This window comes from Amphiprion ocellaris, chromosome 4 (genome assembly GCF_022539595.1).
Source record: "Amphiprion ocellaris isolate individual 3 ecotype Okinawa chromosome 4, ASM2253959v1, whole genome shotgun sequence".
NCBI lineage: Eukaryota > Metazoa > Chordata > Actinopteri > Pomacentridae > Amphiprion > Amphiprion ocellaris.
This window is the reverse complement of record NC_072769.1, coordinates 6787076-6802808: the sequence shown is the minus strand read 5'-3', so window position 1 is coordinate 6802808 and position 15733 is coordinate 6787076. Positions and strand designations below refer to the sequence as shown.

Genomic DNA, 15733 nt, shown 5'->3' with positions numbered 1-15733 from the left:
TAAACTGCACTAAAGAGCATCTGCAGACTGTGTGCATTTATGTTACACCAGGTGGCCAAATGTCTCTTGTTGTCTCTAATGTAATGTGTCTGTCAGAAATCAATATGGACTTTTGTGTCTGCCTCAGTTTCATGTTGTTGTAATCACAAGAGATGTGAAGTTCAATTTCAATTCAGTTTCACTTATAAAGCGCCAATTCACAACATATGTCATCTGACAGCACTTCACACATTTTAAACAAAGAACAGAGAACCCAATAATCCAAAGTTGCCTTTGGAAGGAACCTTTCTGGCTGCAGCATTTTGTACCAGCTAGATGTTTTTGAGAGAGTTACTGGGACAACCTGATAAAAAAGAACTGCAATAGTCGAGCCTAGAAATTACAAATGCAGGGACTAGTTTCTCAGCGTCATTCTGAGACTGGGTGTTCCTGATTTTGATGATATTACGTAGGTGAAAGAAGGCTGTTCTACAGACTTGCTTTGCATGTGTGTTGAAGGACATATTCTAATCAAAAACAACTCCAAGGTTCTTTACAGTAGAACTGGAGCCTAAGGCAGTGTCATCCAGAGTAAATGTCTGGTTAGATAACGTGTTTCTGAGGTGTCAAATACAATAACCTCAATTTTGTCAAATTTTTAATGTGAAGAAAGTTACTGGTCATCCAGGCCTGTACTCCCTTCAGACATGCCTGGAGTTTGGCTAATTGATTGATTTCATTTGGCTTCATAGATAAATATAGCTGTGTGTCGTCTGCATAGCAATGGAAATGTATGTATTGTTTCCTAATAATATTGCCAAAGGGAGCATGTACAAAGTAAATTATTTTGGTTCTGACACCGAAACCTGTCAAACTCCATAACTAACTCTGGTGTGGGTGGAACAGGTTTCATCAACATGGACAAACTGGAATATATCTGACAAGTATGATTAAAACCACTTTAGTGCAGTTCCTTTAATCCCAATAACATGTTCCACTCTCTGTAATAAGATGCTGTGTTCAACTATATCAAATACAGCACTCAGATCCAGTGAAACCAGTATAGAAACTAGTCCACTGTCTGAGGCTATCAGACAATCATTGGTGACCTTCACCAGTGTTGTTTCTGTACTATTATGTATTCTAAACCTTGACTGAAACTCTTCCAGCAAACCATTTCTGTGCAGATGGTCACATAACTGGCTTGTAGCAACTTTTTCAAGAATTTTAGAAATAAAAGGAGGTTGGATATGGGCCTATAGTTGGCTAAAACACCTGGATCCAGAGTAGGCTTTTGGATTCATGGTTTTATTATAACAACCTTAAAAGCCTGCAGTATGTAGCCTGTTAGTAAAGAGAGGCTGATGATATCTAATACTGAAGTGTTAATTAAAGGAAAGATGTCCTTGAACAGTCTGGTTGGGATGGGGTCTAATAGACACGTTGCTGGTTTAGAAGAATTGACTTTTGACGTGAGGGCTGAGAGATTTATAGCAGAGAAGCAGTCCAAGTATAAACCTAGTTCTATGGATGCTTCCAGAGCTACAGGACCATATGTTCATGATTTTTTGTCTAATATTCAAAGCTTTACTTGTAAAGAAGGTCACGAGGTCATCACTACGAAGAGCTAAAGGAAATTTCCACAGAGCTGTACTCTTTGTCAGCCTGGCTAAGGTACTGAAAAGAAACCCGAGGTTGTTGTTATTAAGACGAATAATAAGCAGTTCTTGTCCTGCAAGTCTGTGGTGTAATCACACTGATGTCACTAATGATTGCAGGCAACAAATGTAATTTCTCCCAGTGGACTCAAATGTATTTTGACTACTTAGACTCTGTTAAACTTAGACGTTCTAAGTAAGCAAGTTCAATATCTTTTATTTTGGTATTGCCAGTCACTCTGGATCTCTTAGTCTAAACAAAACTCAGATGCAGAGCTTTGAGAAATATATGTACACTCAATAATGTAATCATGACAAAAAATGTTCAAGATAATTTCTTAGCTGAGATCTGTTTCTTTCGAAATATCGCTGATGTGGGAAAAAATGGCCCATTACTATACACAGAAAAATCCAAAATAGAGTTGAATGTGACACAAATTTGTGTATGTAGCTTAAAATTACAGGTTAAAAGTTTCTGCAGCTACAGGGACTTTCCAGCGCTTTTGCAACCATTAATAACAAGTTATATCCTAGAAATTACACTCTGTGCTGAGACCTAAACTAGAGACTCACTCTCATGTCTGTATGTCTGCTGAATATGAAACTAGAATCAGCAGTTAGCTTAGCTTTGCATTTCTCAAAGTGGTGCATCATACCCTACCATATGCTTTTCCTTCCCAGACAAGATAACTGTTAATGCCTGCTATATAGGAAAAACACACAGCTAGCATTAAAGGTTCCATATAATAAAAAATACAGTTTTATTGTGCATATTGTTTTTTATAAACTTGGAGGTGTGAACTACAAGCTGTTAAGAGCTAAGTTTAATTTTGCAGTTCTTCAAACTGTCCTACAACTAGATGACCTCCCTGCTTTCCAAGCCAGTAAGAATTTTACTGAACTGCTACTGAGACTTGCTACTGAGCCAACAGTTGTCTAGCTCAAACTTTGTAAAATCCAGCCCACTCACAGACACAAACCAGGTTTATTTACTTTCTAGAGATCCTTTAGCTAACTCTAAAATGTCTCGGCCACAAATACAGCACACCAGATGTTCTGCTGGTGGCTGCAAGTGTGAACACAAGAGTCTTTATGCACTCCTAGCATCTGAGGAACTCAAGTAGATTACTTGTATTATTGATAGCAAATTGGCAGTATCACCACAACAGCATGAAAATTTCTAGTGTGAGCACATAGTGTGGTTGATGCGGCTAGTATTACCATCAGCTTTGATTGTATATCCACAGAGCTCATTTTAATACAGTCAAAATCCCAATAAAGCTGTTCTCATTTATATATTTTTCTGTTTCTGTCATCTGACAAGAAACGTAGAGGAAAAAGTGATTGAAATGCAGCCGATTCAGACTATATGTTAACAAGCAGTCACTTCAGAGCTATTTTCCAAGCTGCAACTCTGTACCAATAAAATATGGATTTTATAACCACAAGGTTGTCTGAATAACTTGCTAAACATGTAAGTTAAAAATAAATAGCTGTGCTTTGATTTCAGCGATATTTCCCTGTAAAGTGATCACTCTGAGAGAAAGTTAGAAGCTGTAGAAAGTCCTGGTCATACACCATCATCTGTGTTATGTGCCATGTTCAACTGTTGAGCTCTGTGCTGTTAATCACAGATGCAGAGAGAGTCTTCTTCCTGAATGGGGTGTGGACAGCAGCAGCAGCTCATCTGCATTTAAAGCTACAGACACTAAAACAGCCTGTTCAGAGTGTAACTAAAAGCAGGGGTTATACGGTCATGGTAAAATGAACCACCTTTGCAGTATTTTGAGCTGAAAAACTGAAAGATACATTCCGGGGAAATGTGGAACTTGGCACATGTGGCACAAAAGTCACGTTTGAAGTGGAACATTATTATCCTGGTTTCTCAGCCTCATAAATCATTCATGTATCTAATTGGTCGCTCTTGTGACTGCTTGCCTCGAACATTTGTTCTGATATTAAATTAATTACAGTAAGGCAAGCATCAAAACTATTTTTAAAATAGAACATTGTGCCTACTTTTTAATGAAAGCTTCAAGGCTGCTAATTTAATTAATTCGTGGGACAGTATTTTTAAGGAAAATGCCAAACACAGCTTGCCATCACTAAAATCTCCCTCCCTTCCTCTCTGCCTCTCAGCGCTGGAGTGCCATGACGCTGCAGAACGAGACTCTGGTCCTGGACTTCTCCTCCACCACCACAGGAAGTGACGGCATGAATCTGGTGCTGCGACAGGGCGTCCTGCGGCAGAGAGTTTCCTACATTTTCACCCTGCATGTGACCGACAGCAGTTTAGACGGCGAGGGCGTCGCCTCTATCACGCTGCACCACAATAACCCCCCAGCGGGTGGGAAGTGTCACCTGAGAGTGGGAGGGGAGGCAGGGGTGGAGTTCGGGGAAGAGGACGCTGAAGGCTGGAGGATACAAACACTGGTGGACCGAGTGCACTTCAACTGCTCAGGTGGGAAGACACTCTCTTGCTCTTACTCAACTGTTTGTTGTGATCATCGTATTTTCTTTTTCCACACGTTCTCTTTGTCATTCCCGCCCTGCAGGTTACAGTGATCTGGGGGTCTCTGAGACTCCTTTGCTGTACAGTCTGCTGGTGACGCGCTGTAGAGAAGACTACTGCGAAGACTTCTGCGTCTACAAAGGCAGCAGCCCAGAGCACTCAGCCTTCCTGCCTCCAGGCTTCAGACCAGCCAGACACCGTGTAGCTGTTTCCATCACAGTGGAGGACCACCAGGGAGCTGCCGTCACTGCACTTAACAAGTAATAACATTTGACTTAGTTTTTCAGTTACCCCTGGGAGTCCTGGGCTGTTTTCAGACTATTATCTGAATCATTTTAAGGGCTAGCCATATATGCTCTATCTTGTTTTGTTTAGAACAGGTGAGGCTATCCATAGCTTCCACCTACATTATTAAGCAACAGGGACTTTGTGACTTACTCAGCCAAGAAGCTGGAATGTGCAAGTAGGTGAAGAAAACCATAATTTTACAAAAAGTTCAATCAAATATGTAACAAGCATAGTTACAAAGTTCCGGTACCACTCTGACTTGTGATATGATATTAACATATTATTGTCATTGCATTACATAGATATTAACATATCTGTCATGGACATTCTGGGGATATGCAACACTTCTCAAATGTCGCTCAAAATGTGCTTTTAGGGTGGAAGATGAATATTGTGGTTTCTGAACCTCATAAATTATTCATATAAATCAACAACTCAATTTGGTAGCTCCCATCATTATTTGCTAAATATTTGGTCTCACTTAAACTAATTACAGTAAGGCAAGCATCAAAATAAACTTTAAAAAGAAGAACATTGTGCTTATCGCTAATGAATGCTTCAAGGCTGCTTATGTATTTAATACTGGATTAGTATTTTTAAGAAAGTTTTCAAGAAATTGTTAAGAGAGTTGCCAAACATGGATATTACCATATTTATGCGATGATGAGCTCGTGTGTAATTTAAACAAGAGTATTGCCTGTGGAGATGGATGCAGAGCTGTACACAATTTGTCATGCAGACAAGCCACCAGCATTAATGGAAAGGTTTATTCGGGCAGTTTCATTTAATTAATGCCAAACCTCCCTGCAATAAATGCTTGAACAGCGACTGAACACGGGAGGAAGGAATGCAAATTTGGTTCCAAAATGGGTCCATCAGAGTCTAAGGGTTAAACAGCAATTAGACAAATTTAACCTTTAAACCTCAAGACATTTCTGTCACAGTTTAACTTACTGTTGACTCATTTTTCACTGCGATATAAAGTCCTGCACCTCAGTGGAAACTGTGCAACCACAGCTAGAAGTAGGAAGAACTCAGAAATGTGAGAAATTGTATTGGGTATAAGGACATAAATCATAAACAACAAAAGATTTCATTTGTACAACATTTTTCCAAGTGCCCACAGATGTTACCAATACAGGAAAAAAATGGTGACACTCCATACTGTAGATATTTTACTATGTGCATTTTAAACTTATTTTCATACTTGTCTCTGGTCTGCTTTCTGTAAACAGTGTCTGCACTTCAGTCCAGCTCAGCTGAAAAGTCCTTGAATTTTTGTCAAGTGGCTGTTGGTCACAGCTGAGTCACTCGTAACTTCTTGGTTGCATCAAGGAGCGCAAAAGTTTCTGTTTTTTTACAGAATTAGGTTTGAAAAAACTTGAGATGAATAGAATAAAATGGTTTTGATTAAATATCACACTTTAAGCTTAAGTTTGGTTAAATTCCTCATGGATCGGCATGTGGCAGTTAAATAATCCCAGGACTGTCGAAATGTTAAAAATCCAACAATTCTTTCAGTTCTTACAGTTTCTGGCCCTTACAAACAGTTCGACAATTTCAAAGAAATAACATACCGTTTGAAGTCATAGACAGGCTTCTGAGTTGAAATGGTTGAGTAAGATTCAGTCTTTCTAAATACTTTGTGTTATGCCCCGTATTTCTGCAGCTCCTGAAGTTTTTTATTTCTTGTAGAATTTTCGAAAATATTTCCATCTCCAAGGTTCTTTTTCGCTTATTGACCTCTGAACTCACTGTATACACAAATTAACAATGTCAACACATTGTTAATTTAATACTAGCACAGGGACACATCATTAAATTCTACATGATCCTGCTGTGACTGATACACAGTGGCCTTGTCTAGATCAGCTGCTAAATCATTATGGTATCCAGCAGCAGCTACATTAAAGAGACTAAAATGTTTGCATTTGTGCAGTAGTCTGCACAAACATGGCAAGGTTAGAAGCCCAGTATTTAACAGCGGTGTGTTTTCTTTTGTGCTTGTAATAAGTTCCATTGAGGTTGTGCAGCCAGATCCGCCCCCTGAGTACAGCAGTCTTCCCCACTGGCTGTCTGAGCTGACAGACACCAAGCTCAAAAAGCTGCTGGAGCAGGGAGACTCCCAGAGGGTCAGAGAGTTATCACTGGTTCTTATTACAGTCCTAAATGAGGTAAGAGAGGACACTGACTAATGCATTTATCCATCCAGTCACTCATCGGCTGATATGAGGAGTACTTATGTCTGTATTTACGTCCTTCCAGTATGAGCAGACCAAGGATCCATCACAAGTGTCCCGAGAAGAGCGCAACTACAGAGTCAGAGTGCGCAGCAACATCACCAGAGCTCTGACGGCTTTAGATCTGACCACCGTCAGCGACATCCAGCAGACCTCTGCTGCTCTGGCACAGTGCACGGTGAGCAGGACCAGAGTGACGAGAAGTAGAAGGAAATCGAAGAAAAACAGAGACATTTGTAAAGACTAATTGCCAATTCATGCTTTCTGCGTCCGTGTGAGCAGATGGAAAGCAGATGACAGACACGTGTGGTTCTGCACATACTGTGCAGCTGGTGGCATTGCATCTCATATCGACCACAGAAAAGGACACAGGTCAATTATTACAGGATATAGCAGCTTCTTACAGACGGAGCCACAGCACCATGTCAGTAAACTTTCCTGAAGTGGGTTTAGAACAGTAAGCAGACGTAGCACAGGATATCTGGAGAATTTAGGCACCGTCGATGGAAATTATGTACAAATCAAAGCACTTCCAAAGTCTGGCAGTGACTACTTGAATTGCAGCTCTTCGAATGATGAATACTAAAGGTGTGGAAGACAGAAAAGCTTCCTAAACAGTTTCTCCTCAAAACAAGCATTTGTGTTGAGCACCATTTGCTGTCTTTGTGCAGTCGGTGTACTTGCGTCACATTGACAAATTTTGGGCAGCACGTGGACATCCGCAAAGAGGATCTTTGTGGACTTCGATGGATGGTGAAATTTGCATGATGTGGCCTTAAGATTAAAGCTAGGAAATGATAAGAATAGTCAACAAATGCTAACAAATGTGTGTGTTTTTAACAGGCGGTGAGTCCTGAGTTCATCTGTGAGGAGTGTCAGAATAGCACTCTGAACAAGCTGGAGTCCATGTTGGAGATTCTGCAGACAGACACCAAGCAGGGCACCGTCACCCCCACTGAAATAGCCGACAACATCCTGAACATCATGGGTAAGAAAGACTCTTTGCTGTGTCTCTGCTTTCTTTCAGAACAGTGTTGGTGACCTAAAAATCTGGATGCAAGTAAACTGTAATTAGGAACCAAGTTGTGTATTTGTTTATTACTAAGTAGGGGGTGATGCCTCCTGTTTCTTATCACCAGATGACATACTTGGCTGTTATTAAATGGCAGCATATTAGATTTATTAGATATTATTGAAGCAAAACCTCAATGCTTAACAGTCTGTGCCCCAAGTGAGAATCCTGCCTCTGTGTTTTCAATGACCATTCTGGTCCAAGTTATACAATGTCTAAAGCACAAAGCCTCATGATTCAGACTGTTAGTCTGAAAGCAGAGAAATGAGTTCCATTTTAGCTACAAGTCTGTCTATAATAGATATACTTTCACATTGCTCTCATTTGTCATGCTCTATTCCACACTCTATGGTGGTGAATGTCAGTGAGTCATGGTGGCATGAGGTGTTACAGGCTTATAAAGAAATAGAGTTAATCAGTCGGTGGTTTCATGGACTGTGTAACTGGATGATTAATCTGCATCAAAGATCTACTGAACATTTTCACAAATTAAATAAATAAAAAATGAAGGACACACTGTGCTGCTGTAACTTTTCTTTTGCATGTCTTACCTTCTTCAGCAATTAACCTCATCTCCTGTCTCCTCCAGGTGATCTGATCCACCAGGTCAGCCAGTCAGCCTCCCACTCTTACCTCCATCCTCCCTATGTGGATTCCCCCTTACCTCCATCCACCTCCTCCTCTTCCTCCTCTCCTGAGGATCATGGAAACACCCTGTTGGATGCCTCACCCTCCTCACCCGAGCCTCACCCGCTGCGAGTGGCGGCCAAAGCCTACAGCCTGTCCTCGGTCCTCATGCTGATTCTGATGCATGCCCGAGTGCTAAACGAGGAGCCGCTGGTCCTGAGAGGAGCTGAGATCGCTGCCACGGGAAAACTGGCTGACCCCCACAGTCTGCTCTGCTACCATGGCAACAACAGTCCAGGTTGGGTTGTAAATTTAGCATCTCATAAGTCAGTAAAATCTATGTTTGTGTAGATGACAATTTCATTAAGTCTTAATCTATAGAAAGTCGATCTTATAAGCTGTACTATGAAAAGACACGTCTATCATATCAGTTTATTACGGTGTTTTATCTCGTCTTCTCTCTATGTATTTCCAGAGTGCCAGCGATTCTCCATCCCTCGAGCTTTCAACAAAAGTCTTGGCAGAGCTGCTGCAGGAAACAGCATCATGCAACTCCTTTTTCAGGTAACATCAGAAAGCACTGAAAATGATGAACGAGTCTTGTCAAAATTGTTCATTTGAACTTTCTCTTTAAATGCTGCCAAAGAAGTTGACAGCTGAAAGCCACTAGTACAAAACTCTCTCATCAGCACAACCATTTTCTCTTTTCAGATCAGTTTTTCCTGCACTTTGCCACTCCTTATGACTTTGTCCTGCTTTTTCTCTCTAGGTGGAGTCCAACCCATTCCCTTTCAACTATGTGGCCAACTACACTGTCTCAACAGAGGTGGCATCAATGGAGTTTCGCACTGAAAATGGCACCCAGATCCCAATATCTGGACTTGATGATAGTTTAGCCATCACTGTTGCCATCAACAACGGTAGCAGTGGAGAAGTGGGTACTGAGGGTTCTGGTACCGGAGGAGTTCCTGCAGCTGGAGCTGTTAACATCAGCCACTGTGACTCTGTTGTCGTCAGGGTCAGCACCGGAAACAGCAACAGACAGGCGGGACTGTTTGTGCAGCTCAACTTCACCTCTTTGGAAGGTGAGCGCTCACATCCATCATAAACACACTGCAGGTGGATGCATCAGGAGGAAGAGCGGAACGCCAGAATGTGTCAAACACAACACGCATACTCATTACTTAAGCTTTTAAATCCCCATTTTTTAAAATCTGTTTTGAATTAAGCAGCAGGATTAAACTGCTATATCAAAGAGGAACCTTTTCCTTTTAATTATTGTCACTTCTACAGTGTCCAAGCAGCTGTAATGCAGCAATTTTATTTATTTATTTTATATTAAAAACTCACTCTGTCTTTGTAATTTGAGGGCACTAATGTTATTATCCTGCCCAAATTATATATAATTATGAATCTGTCCAGTATTTAATTGCAGCAGTAGAAAGTAACAGTGTGAATTTTGAATGGGCTTGCATATGTATAGTGATTATAATGGCCCAACAGCTTCATTTTATACAGTGTTCAGTACAAGCAATCATATGATACAAAGAGATCGAATTAAATTGATTTTGTAAGTTATAAACTACAACACTTTAAAGACATAGCATGCCCTAGAAATAGTGGCTTAATTAATTTTTTTGTTTACTGTGTGTTTACCCTGAGCAGTTTCTGGGTATTTTTTTGCTCCTGTCTAGTATTTTTTTTGTGTCATGCTAAATGATTGCAGGCTTGTTTTTCACCATAGATAGATGGATGGATGGATGGATGGATGGATGGATGGATGGAACGAACGAACGAACGAACGAACCTTTATTGATCCCGCAATAAATTTTGCCATAATATAAAGTCCTGCATCTCTACGGACGCTGCACATCTATGGCTAGAAGTAGAGAGAACACATAGCCACAATGCTATATCGTAATTTTCTATGTATACAAGAATCTGTGCAATATCAATAGTACTTGTACATATTTCTTTTTTTTAATTGTTTTTTTAACCTATGTTCCCTGTGTTTTTGCACTATCCCTTTTGTTAATGTAGCACTCCAAATTTTCCACCGGTATGTTAGAGAATATTCTACCTCGGCATAGAAAAAGGGGAAAAAAAGAGAGTTGAAATCATTTTATCTCATAAAAATAATTTTAAAAATAGTATCAGTATGTGTCTATACTTGTCTCCTGTGTGTGCTGCGTAAACACAACCTGCAGTTCAGCCTAGTTTAGCCAAAGAGTCAGAATTTTTGTCATGTGATTGTGAGTCATATCTAAGTCAGGCATAGCTTCACGGTTTTTAAAGAATCTGGTTCATGCAAACTGTATATTTTTAGTGCACTTTTAAAAGAGACATGTAGAATAAAGTGATTTGTTATTGAAATATTAGGATTTTAAGCTGAAGCATGGTTATTTTTCCCAATAAAACAGAAAATCACGTATAAGTAGTAAAGTGTTCCAATTTAACGGTACATCACAGATGAGTAGTTCAAGGGCTGTCAGAAAGTTAAAAATCGAACAATCCTTTCTGTTTTTTTCAGCATCTGGCCATGATAAATGGTGTATTTTTGATAACATGCCTGTTTTGCAGTAAAAGGGCTTAACCCAGTCTATATTAGTATGTATGACTATTTCAACCATGTTTCATTCCTCTCATTATTTATCTTCCTTCTCCAGATGCAACAGGGAAGGAAAAAAACGAAGTGTATGAGGAGGAGCCGTACATCACCGCCTACCTCCATTCCCATGAACAACCCAATGAGTTCAACTGCACAGATAAAAAACTTGTTACTCTCAGTATGACCAGAGGGCAAGATCTTGACCACAGAAAATACACCTTCTTCCTGTCGCCCGAGTAAGAACCATGTTCATTCATTGCATTGTGATACAGTGTGTATGAAGCAATCAGAGAGCTGCTAATAGAGTTCAGACTTCCAGGCCTTCAAGGTTTGTCATTTTTAATCTAGTATCACAGCGTCACCTCTATCCTGCGTTACAGGTCCTTCGACACGACTCTGGACTACTTCATCAATGTGACGACACCCTGCAGCCCCAAATCTCGTCCGGTCGGTGTTCGTCTGGAGGTCGGGGTGTTTGCGTCTCTTTGTCAGTACTTCAGTGAGAACGAGAAGCAATGGAGGACAGATGGCATGGTGCCCCTGGCAGAGACCAACTCCAGCCGAGCAGTTTGCCGAACCAGGCATCTAACGGCCTTCGCTGCGAGCCTGTTTGTACCAGCCAACGCCATCAGCTTTAAAGTGCCTGTCAGTATCACACAATCACACAGTTACTGTCTTGGCACATGCTCTAAATAAACACACACTCAAACCGTTTCCCTCCTTCTTCAGGAACGTTCTGGGGCACCGAGCCTGGTCGTGCTGTTGGTGTGTATATTGGGATTACTGAGCTACGCTGTGGCAGCAGCCATCTTGCACAAGCTGGACCAGCTGGATCTCCGTCGGGCCGGTGTGGTTCCACTCTGCGGCCGAGATGGACTCTTTAAGTATGAAGTTCAGGTCAAAACTGGCTGGAGCCGAGGAGCAGGTGAGATAAGGAGTCCTTATTAAATGTCTTTGCTATAATGCAACTGTGTACAACTGTGTTGGCATGAAAAGACAACTCTGGGGAAAAAACCTAGACAGATATAAATATCTAACATGCTGCTGTGTGTTTGTTTAAATTTCATAGTTTAAATCAAAATGCATAAATTAAAATACGCAAGCTAGACTAGAGAGTGTCATAAGGAGACAGAGAATGCATGACAGTTTATTGTTTTGTATTGTTTATTGTTTATATCCTGTCCAATTTTCCTTTCACTGTGGGCTCATTTTTCTCTGCATTATGAAGTCCTGCACCCCTGTGGAAACAGCACAACCATGGCTAGAAGTAGGACTCAAAGAAGTAGAAATCAACAATCTCTTTTCTGCAATACAGCAAAGTTATTATGCCATAAATAATTTTAAATATATTTATTTTACAAAGAATTTAAAAATGCCCACAGATGTCACCAACACTAAAAAGAACTGGAGGCTCTACATAGGATAGATGTTGCTAACAACAGTGAGGAGCACAGAATTTTTAAAATTTTTAGTTTTTTCGAGAATCTGTTTAGAGGAAATAGTTTGTTGTTCAGAGTTATAAATGAGAGTTGTAGAATAAAGCAATTTTGGTGTAATATTATAATTTTATGCTTAGATTTGGTTGTTTTTTCTGACGAAACCACAAGTCACACGTAATTAGGAATGAAGTGTGAGTAGTTCAAGGACCTTTGGGAAGTTGAAAATCCAACAATTCTTTTTGTTTTTACACTTTCTGGCTCTGATAATGTCAGTCTCTGATTGTCAGTGTTGTGTCAGTTTTTGACTCATGGCAGCAGCTGAGTCAGTCATGGCTCCTCAGTTGTGCCTTTTTTTTGTTTTTTTACAGTCTGATTACCACAAATACATTTTTCTGGCAATTTTTAAAAAATGAAACATGTAGAATAAAGTAGTGATTAAACATGATGAATTTTCTCTTGCTATGATAAATTGCATAATTTTGGAAGTATTAAAAGAAATGGGTTATGGGGCTCAGAGGGTTAAGAGACATGTATACTGATGTTTTTTCTCGTCTGTGAAACACCAAGCATATCCAATCTCTGGAAAAACAATCAAGCGGAATGTTTAGAGAAGTGGTATTTTTACAGTAAATCTGATGTTATTATGAATTAAACATGCTGATCAAAAATAGAGTCTCTGCAGGATTAACAGCCTCTATGTGTCCTTCAGGCACCACAGCTCATGTGGGAATCAGTTTGTATGGACGTGAGAGCCGCAGTGGACACCGCCACCTCGACAGCAGAGGAGCTTTCGCACGGAACGCTCTCGACATCTTTCATATTGCCACAGATGCCAGCCTGGGCAGTGTCTGGAAAATACGAGTTTGGCATGACAATAAAGGTAAAAAACGTGTAGACGCTCACAAACCAACCCGTGTTTAACAGATCTGTTGTAACCATCGTCTGCTGTCCCTCGCTCAGGTCTGTCTCCAGCGTGGCTGCTTCAGTACGTGTTGGTTAAAGACCTGCAGACAGGAAGCAGCTTCTATTTCCTGGTTGAGGAGTGGCTGTCGGTTGACAACGAAAGAACGGACGGACGGGTGGAGATCGAGGTGGAGGCCTCAGGTGAGAAACCACAACCAGAAAAACAAAACAGGTGAATGGTGTCATTTTATTCACTGATGTTTCTATCTTTGCAGAGGAGGCTGCGCTCCGCCAGCTGCCTCGTCTCCTCCGCTGTGAGCTGCAGAGGGCGCTGTGTGAGAGTCACCTGTGGCTGTCGCTGTGGGAGAGGCCTCCCCGGAGCCCCTTCACCCGCCTGCAGAGGGCCACATGCTGCGCTGTGTTACTGCAGCTCTTCCTGCTGGCCAACACTCTGTGGTACAGCATTGTGGTGGACAAGAGGCACAGGTACGTGTCTGTTGATGAATAAAACCACATCCTGTTGCTACTTGTGATTTTGATAATCAAATCATCTCTCCTGCCCGCTAGTGTCACGTCTTTATCAATTGCCAGACCCCTTATTGGAAAACCAACCACTACTCACTCCTGTATTTACGTACTGTCCCCTCCATACTGAAATGTTGTATTCTGCCAATGTTCTGGGTCGGTTTACAGACTCGTGCTCTATGTAAATAGTAGGGACAGGCCAATTATCAGTCTGGTTGATTATTGTAGCCAATATCTGGCATTTTTCAGATTACCGGCATCCGTATTTTTATTGGCCGATTATTGATAAATTAAATGCACTACTTTAGGTCTAATGCAGTCCCCTCTCTCTCTCTGTCACTTTGTGGTCCCGAAATGTTTCTCAAGCAGAGACTGCAAAATCAAGAAACACGAGCTGTTCCCACAAACCAGGAAATTAGTTTCTCTCACAGTGGCTAAGGCTATGCTAACGGCAAGCGGCTAAGTTAGCAGGCAGCCACAAACTACCTTGAAATAGAGTCTGGAAAACAATGATTACTAATGCTTTAAGATATGAACCTTAGAGGGAAATGAAAGTGACAGAACAATGGAAGAGTAAGAAAATCTAAAAGAACAGCAGACGGAACTGCAGGAGACAAACTGATCAATCTCAATTCAGTTCAATTCAATTCTATTTATATAGCGCCAATTACAGTCAAATTGTCTCAAGACGCTTTACAGAACCCATATGCCTGACCCCCAGAGCAAGCCAAAAGGCGACAGTGGCAAGGAAAACACCCTTTTAACAGGGAAAAAACCTCGAGCAGAACCCGGCTCTAATGTGGGGGAACCCATCTGCCTGCTGGCCGGGCGGGTTGAGAGGGACAGAAGAGGTAGAGAGGTAGAGGGTTATCTCACGTAAACAGAGGAGAGCGTCCTGATTTAATTACTAAGCTGGAGTACCAGGTGAAAACCCACGCATGCACAGGGAGAACATGCAAACTCCACACAGAAAGATCCCAGGTGCAGGCTGGGACGCTAACTGGGGCTCTTCTAGCTCCAAGGTGACAGTGCTAGCCACCGAGCTACTGTGCAGCCACAAATTCAGTTCTAATCACCCTTATTAATCATGAATCCTAGTTCTATGCTATTTCATGCTGTCAAAATATTATATTAAATGTGTCTTCCCTAAAAAACCCGTATCAATCGATCCGTAGTCGATAGGTCACTCTGATTGGTGGCATACTAATAACACACCTGACAACAGCAAACTTCAGATGAGGATTATGAGTGTGAGTTTTATCCTTGCAATGGCTGGTGATTTGTTTCTACATTTAAATGCTATCTTCTCCTGCAGCCCAAGGGCTGTGTCCAGGATCTCCTCCTTAAATGGAGAGACGGTGGCAGCAGGCGTAGTGACTTGTCTCATCATCTACCCTTTCTACCTGCTCGTCTTCACACTCTTCAGAATGAGCCGCAGCAAGGTAACGCCAACCCGATCGACGCTTTATCACCTCCCATAAGCCAAACACGAAACTGAATATTTTCTCTGTGAACGTGTTTGTGTGTGTGTGTGTGAACGTCAGTGTGTGACCGTGGAGCAGGTGCCGCCACAAGTGGACCAGGAGTCAGTGGAGATCGATGACTTCCTGGACAACTCCATGGCAGGAAGTTCCTTCCTCTTCTTTAATGGCGAGGTAGGCTCTCTGAAGGAGACACAGAGATTTAAGTCAGGCTGAGACAATTGTTCTGCTTTTCCTTTGTGAGCTCATTAGTGTCGATGCATCAATCCACCCCTCAATCTCTGTTTCCCAGACCAACTCCGAGGAGACCAACGTGGATTTGCCGACTCCATCAACCAAAAGGTAAGCTGCTCTGTTGCCATGGTGTTTCCTTCAGAAAATATTAACAAATGCAAACATCA

At 41.4% G+C, this 15733-nt stretch overlaps 1 protein-coding gene across 1 annotated transcript in view; it reads left to right on the top strand.

The window, feature by feature from the left end:
• The window catches only part of pkd1a (polycystic kidney disease 1a), an 89456-nt gene that overhangs the window by 55478 nt on the left and 18245 nt on the right, over window positions 1–15733 (top strand). The window contains exons 26-42 of the mRNA XM_023275238.3: window positions 3777–4098; window positions 4193–4409; window positions 6452–6611; window positions 6703–6855; window positions 7521–7665; window positions 8339–8674; window positions 8852–8940; window positions 9146–9461; window positions 11043–11220; window positions 11365–11629; window positions 11714–11909; window positions 13133–13303; window positions 13384–13527; window positions 13602–13812; window positions 15167–15293; window positions 15396–15506; window positions 15625–15674. Of these exons, the coding sequence (XP_023131006.2) occupies window positions 3777–4098; window positions 4193–4409; window positions 6452–6611; window positions 6703–6855; window positions 7521–7665; window positions 8339–8674; window positions 8852–8940; window positions 9146–9461; window positions 11043–11220; window positions 11365–11629; window positions 11714–11909; window positions 13133–13303; window positions 13384–13527; window positions 13602–13812; window positions 15167–15293; window positions 15396–15506; window positions 15625–15674 (3191 nt within the window). The remainder of the gene's footprint in view (window positions 1–3776; window positions 4099–4192; window positions 4410–6451; window positions 6612–6702; window positions 6856–7520; window positions 7666–8338; window positions 8675–8851; window positions 8941–9145; window positions 9462–11042; window positions 11221–11364; window positions 11630–11713; window positions 11910–13132; window positions 13304–13383; window positions 13528–13601; window positions 13813–15166; window positions 15294–15395; window positions 15507–15624; window positions 15675–15733) is intronic.